The sequence below is a fragment of the Geospiza fortis genome, unplaced genomic scaffold (assembly GCF_000277835.1).
Source record: "Geospiza fortis unplaced genomic scaffold, GeoFor_1.0 scaffold1, whole genome shotgun sequence".
NCBI classification, from domain to species: domain Eukaryota; kingdom Metazoa; phylum Chordata; class Aves; order Passeriformes; family Thraupidae; genus Geospiza; species Geospiza fortis.
Window position 1 is genome coordinate 5,227,223 of NW_005054320.1, and position 6,525 is coordinate 5,233,747.

The 6,525-nt window shown below is 42.9% G+C and overlaps 1 protein-coding gene across 1 annotated transcript in view; it reads left to right on the top strand.

Annotated features, from left to right (window-relative positions):
- Positions 1-428: 428 nt before the first annotated feature.
- Positions 429-6,525, top strand: part of CHD1L (chromodomain helicase DNA binding protein 1 like) — a 22,439-nt gene continuing 16,342 nt past the window's right edge. The window contains exons 1-6 of the mRNA XM_031056659.1: positions 429-531; positions 1,421-1,533; positions 2,266-2,372; positions 3,646-3,760; positions 4,113-4,144; positions 6,199-6,280. Of these exons, the coding sequence (XP_030912519.1) occupies positions 1,510-1,533; positions 2,266-2,372; positions 3,646-3,760; positions 4,113-4,144; positions 6,199-6,280 (360 nt within the window). The 5' untranslated portion in view covers positions 429-531; positions 1,421-1,509. The remainder of the gene's footprint in view (positions 532-1,420; positions 1,534-2,265; positions 2,373-3,645; positions 3,761-4,112; positions 4,145-6,198; positions 6,281-6,525) is intronic.

Genomic DNA, 6,525 nt, shown 5'->3' on the forward strand with positions numbered 1-6,525 from the left:
GTTGGAAGGGGACTTTGAAGATTATCCAGTTCCAACCCCCCTGCCATGGGCAGGGACGCCTCCCTCTAGACCAGGTTGCCCAAAGCCCCATCCGACTTGGCCTTGAACACCTCGAGGGATGGGACATACACAACTTCCAGTGGCTCACCACCTTTACAGTAAAGAATTTTTTCCTAATATCTAATCTAAATATACTCTCGTTTAATTTCAACACATTCCGTCTTGTCCTGTCGCTGCAGGCTCCTTTAAATAGTCTTGCCCCATCTTTCCTGTAAGTTCCTTTCGGGTACTGAAAGGCCTCAATTAGGTCACCCGGATGCCTTCACTTTTCCAGCCTGGACAACCCCAGTTTTCTCAGCTGCAGTTCTCTGAGCTCTGTACCAACAGCCCTCAGGCCGGGAATAAATGAAAGTGCAAATGAAGTGAAAGTCAAAGTGAGCTGCAGCTGCTGCAGAGATGGCGTTGCTGCCGTGCTCTCCGTTCTGTGTGAGCCTTCTTCGGATGCTGCAGTCCCTGTCCTTGGCTTTGTGGGTAGGTGGGTGTTTGGGCCAGGGCTGAGCTCGGCTTTAACCCCCCCAGTGCCTCCGCACAGCCTCAGGCAGCTCTGTGCTTCGGGACGACACAAACAAGGGTTGGCCTGTTCAGTGGCCTCGAAATGGGCGTGAGTTAAAGTGCTGTCCGCTGTTAAAGGGGAGTGTCAGGGCAATCCTGCCCGCACGTTTTCCTTAGCTTACTGGAAATCCTCCCCTCAGTCCGTAGGCTGGTTTGTGTATCCTGCGGGCTGGTGAGTTACTTGATGCACTCAGTTGCACATTTTCCCCGAGAGGAGAGGGCAGCAATGCCACAATACACAGCACTTGAGTCCAAGCACAAGGAAACTCCTATGTGACTTGTATTCATTTTGACATATTGTGCCCCACAATAAGGATTGCAATGGTGGTAGTAGTGACTGTGGCCTATAGTGGAGGTCTGCCTTAGCTTTAAGTACAGAAAATCTAGAAAACATCTTGTTGAGAAATTATTATTATACAATAATAGATTGTGACAAACATTTCTGGTAGCCTAAAGTGTCTCCCTGGCTCTAATACTTACATATTTTAAAAAGTGATTCAGGCTGAAAATCAAGCTGTCTTTTAGGAATGCAAAGTACCAGCCTTTATTATTAGATCAGGTTCCTTTTACAGTCTCTTGCAATGGCTCAGGGCATTTTTGTGTAAGTTTCTGAATATGCTTTAATTTAATTGCTATAACATTGGGGTCTTTGCTGTCCAGGAGGGTAAACCAGCTTCTGCTGAGGGCTGCTGTGCTTTTCCTGTAAGGCAAATGTTTGGGAAGGCCTGTTTTGGGCAGGACCTGTTTCTACTGTGTGTATGGAGTGCATTGGGTGACTGTAAGTGTAACAAATCACTTTTATTCCCAGGCATTAAACTTCGTCCCTATCAATTAGAAGGTGTGAACTGGCTCGTGCAATGCTATGAAGTCCAGCATGGCTGTATCCTGGGTGATGAGATGGGCCTTGGGAAGACTTGTCAGGTGTGTCTTCTTCTTCTGGAAAATGATCTTTGCTTAAATTTTGGGGTTTTTAGCCTAGTGTTTCTGCAGAATGAAAAAGTACCCTAATTATTCTCCCCCACCCCTTCAGAATTCCATACTCAAGTGAGCGCTCATTGTCTTTTTTGTCACTCAAGTCCTGAGTGAAGTCCTGTGTAACTCTAAATAGGTTTCAGGGTTTTGTAAAAAGCTGAGTGGCCATTTTATCCAAACACCTTAATGCATAATTCATAGTGCGCAGAGTTGAAGGCACAATACACAGCCAGTACAGGGAAAATAATGTCCTTTTGATGCACTCACATCAAGGGGATTTATGTGTTTGTCAACACATGGATTAAAATGTACATATCTCATTTTTTCAGAGGTTTGTTGGATTTTTTCCAAGTTTTTCAGTGTGTTTAAATTTTTTGGAAAATGACTGTGCTTTGGATCAGCTGATTTTATTCAATAGGTCTTAAATTACAAATAGTTTTAGAAAGTGATGCATGGAAGAGCTGGTTTGTGACTGTGCAAGAAGGGGGCTTCGTATATTGCGGTCATGTTTTAGAATCTAAGCATTTTTGTCTGTATCCCACTTGATCTTCTGTTAACTCTGATTTGTGATAACCTATGGAAACTAGCTGCAAAGCTCAACAAGGAGACAGCTTATGTAAGATCTGGCTATTGGATTGAACCCTTCACTTGTTATAAAAAAATATTTTCCTTGCCTTTTAGACCATTTCTCTACTTCTTTATTTGACAAAAAAATTATCCAACAAAGAGAGATTTCTGATACTTTGTCCTCTGTCAGTTTTGAGCAACTGGAAGGAAGAGCTGGAGCGGTAAGTTTCAACAGTTGTCTGGCTTACTACATTATTGCTCAGACTTGCAATTGCAAAGTTTGCATGTTGCAAGATTGCAAAGATTGTTTTCAAATGTGCTCACTCCAACATTTCCTTTTTATCCTTTCAAAGGGATAGAAAGTAAAAAAGGAAGCTGCTACTAAACCAACAAATCAATGCAGACCATGCAGTTAATGCATAGTCTTTACATGCTGTGGTATACATGAATCCATCCATCCTATATTATTGGCTGACTATCAGTCCAAATGCCTCCACTAGCTCCTTGCTTTTTATTGATTTGTAACCCTCCCTGCTCAGCCTCTCTTAGGCAAAATCTGCTGAAGACAGCCAGGAATCTTCATAGTGAAAGGTAAGACCCAAGCTGGAGGGCATGCTCACATTTGCACACAAATACATCCCACCTGTGCGTGCAGCCCATCCTCACTGGGGTGACAGTGCTGATGTTTATCAGGGTGACAGGCTGCTGTGCCTGAAATATGCACATTTGTGGTCTGTAGCCCACAGACTCCTTTCAAGAGGAAAGGCTAGAAGTTAAAAGTTAGAGCAGAGGTCTGTCTGTGTGGCCATCAGCTGATGCTGTCTCTCAGCATCTGAAGTCATCCAGGTTACATTCTGAAGTGAGCTGGCCTGATTTGGATAGACTTTGGGTTGGAATAGTTCGGAGAAAGTGCATTGCTTCATAGATCAGCAGTGCAGCTTTCCAGAAGGAATATTAGGTAAATAACAGTGGTGGGATTAAATGAGGAGGAATTTTATGGTCCCAACAATTGGAACTGGTTTTATCTGCTTTTTGACTGAGAGAATATATTTTTGAGGCCCTGACTTTGACCTCTTTGCTGCAGACATTTTTGTCTTTATTTTAGTATGATTCAGGCCAATTCTTTGGCCTCATCTGGGCCAACTGTATTCATTCACCTGCTTCTTAGGAACTTTTTTCAGTTCAGAATAGCAGTTAGGTCATGAGACTGGTTTTCAGTCATCTGCCTTGGACTCTTACACCTGAAAGAATGCAGGTTTATTTAGGACTTGTCCAAACCAGAGCCAACAGCTGAAGTACCAGCCTGAGGTGAAAATTATGAAGGAGTGAGATTCAAAAGCTGAGAGGCAGACACATCTCACAGGAGTGTAGGGTGTTTGGATAGGAATTCTCATCATCTGTGCAGTGGCTGTGTTTGGTAATGAGGTCCAGGGTCATAAACACGTGAAAAGACTTAGCTTGGCTCACTGTTTCTGCTCTTTCTCTTATCAACAGGTTTGCTCCAGGTTTTTCTTTCATAACTTATGTAGGCAGCAAGGAAGAGCGACCCAAACTGCAGGAGAATCTGAAAGGAGACTCTCACGTCCATGCACTCCTGACAACATATGAGGTATGTGATGTCTTTGTCACTTGAAAGGGGGGCACAAGATTTCCTTGCCTTTTTGATTCCTCTGTACCTCCCAGTTCATGCCTTGTCAGCCTACAAGTGTTCTCACTTTTACCCTTCTAGTTCTCTTCCCCCCTTTCCCTGTGTGGAGTGCAAGTGAGAGGGTGTGTGGTGTTAAACCATGACATGCCGAAGGTGTCATGTAGCTGTCATGTTTTTTTCCTCAGGTAGTAAGTGCCTTCATTCCACTCTGCTCCATTTCACCATAGTTTGCAAGCAGACAGAAAAGTGCTCTGTTTCTTAACTGATGTATTTACTTAAATCATAAATCACAGTTCATTTTCTTTCGTTGCAGATTTGCCTGAAAGATGCAGCATTTCTAAAGTCGTGAGTCTGGTTTTAATTTCTTCAAATTTAAGTCTGGATATCTGTCAACAATTTCTTAAGTGGATATTTGTATGTGCAAGATTCTGTGTTGTTTCACAAGAGACAGGGATGTTCTTGGCTTGTGATTAGAACTTTGCCTTTTCCAACTTTCAGTCTTTAATGTCAGCTAAAATATATGTGAACTTCCCCCAAGGACAGTTTTCAAGCCAGTTAACTCAAAGCAATATGACACATAGTGACTTAGAGCAGTACATTAAATATCAATCCAGCAGAGGACATCCTCAAGAGCTTCAGGTTGCAAAGGTATTAGCTGCAAAATTCACTGAAACTGACCTGCATTATATAACAGTGATAATGTGCTATCATATCCTGATGTTTATTGCCTCCAGTCACAACTGTGGAGGGCTTATGAAGCATTATGCCTTCTACAAAGACTGATTATTCCACTCAAATTCAGTCTGTAGGAGGTACTGTCACAGTCATGCAGAATTCCACAGGCATCTGCACTTGAAATGAGGAGGAATTTTTCTTTCTTCTTAGCAGTAGTGCCACTGCCTTGCAATGGTTTCATGACAAATGCTGGGGGCAGCTATACATAATGAATGGCTCAGTATCTTTGTAGAAGCACAAATCCAGTGGCCCCTGCTGGCAAAATTTTGTGTCAGCCAGGCCCACAATGGGCACCCTCCTGTCTTTCAGCAAAGCAGCTGTCCTTGGCCACTGCTGAAGTAGCTGACTGTGCTGCACATCATGGTAGAAACCAGGTCTAATGAAAGGTAGCCATGACTGTATTGTCCTTACAGTTTCATCCTGTTCTGTATTGCTGCATATTATTCTGTTTATTTTAAAGTGTAGCGCCCAGGGAGAGCAAGTAGCCAGCCCTAGTATCACAGAAATGTCAGCTCCAGCGTAATTTCCTACTTCTAAAGCTAACAAATAACCTCAAAGGCATGTCACTCAAATTTAGGGTTTTGCCCTTTAGTCTTCCTTCTGAAAAAAAAAAGTGGTTGCTAATCATTTGTACCTTGTTCTGTGTGGGAGCATTTGGAGCACTTTGTAAGGGAGGGTCAGAGTTATCTATCAGATGTCTTCCCACCACTACTCCTTACAAGCAGTGTAACAGCACAAATGAGTTGAGCAAGAGCCATGCTGTAATGGAATAGATGAGGCATGAGACTGCTCTGCACATGAGTTTCTGCAATGCTGCACAGTGCAGAGTCCTTTGGCAATTCAGCTCCTGAGCTCATAGAATAAAAGTAATGACACTTGATTGTTCTGGCAATGGAGAACCTCTCTGATACAGCAGAGAGGGAAATCAAGGCAAATAAAAAGACTATTTAGGAAGAATGTAGGTCACTGTGATTTCAGCTGTTGTATTCCACTGGGAAGAGAAGTGTGTGGGTGAGAAAAGATGGAGGTTCATGCTTTCCCTCCACTGGAAATGACTCTAATGTGGAAGTTGAAACCCTAGTGATAAGGAGGCACAAACACTGAGGGTTGAGAAGATGTGGAGTTTCAAGTAAGCCTAGTGGATCTACTGGATCACCAGTGATTCTGCAGCCTGCTAGAGGATGCTCTGCATAGAACTGTATGATCACAGAATAAATTGAAGCTCCTGTCTCGGGTGTTTTGTAAAAACCTTGGGATCACTCTTACATCACTGCCTCGTGATTGTTGCTGTGTTTTTGCACAGGTGCTAGGGCCTAGTTTCATGTCTCTTTTTCCAAGTCAGAGACCTCCCTGAATGTTCAACAAACCTGTGTTTATATCATTTTCCTGATAGTAACAAGGGTGAAGAGACAAGCAAGAATTCAAGTGAATTTAGTCTTGATTTCAGAAAAAAACTCACCCAGACTACAGTTAAAAACCTCTGTTGGCTCTTCAAAAACAGTACCTGTGAATTCCATCCCACTTTTGGGTGTTTGCTTTTGTTCATGGGGTGGGACCCCACCTCAAGTTGAGCCAAGCAGAGCCACCACTTACTTCAGTCTTTTTGTACTTACAAGAATGAATTGTCAGTGCCTAACTGAAGATGCTGTTTTTTGCTTGTTCAGCTTTAACTGGGCTGCCTTGGTTGTAGATGAAGCTCACAGACTGAAAAATCAAAATTCTCTGCTTTACAAGACACTTTCTGAGGTAAAGTAACTCCTCTTTCTTCTAGTGTCTTAAGACTTTTCCCTTTTCAGATTCTCAATGTGAATCATCACTCATTTCCATCAGAGCTGGTGAAAATATTCCCATATTTAGTGGCAGAGATAAAGGCCTTGTTGGCTTTGCGTGGCAGTGGGCAGTATTTGGAGCTTCCCTCTCATTCTGCTTCATGTTTGGGCTTTCCATGTTGGAGCAGTTTGAAAGACCTGAAAAAGTAAAGCAGCAAGAAA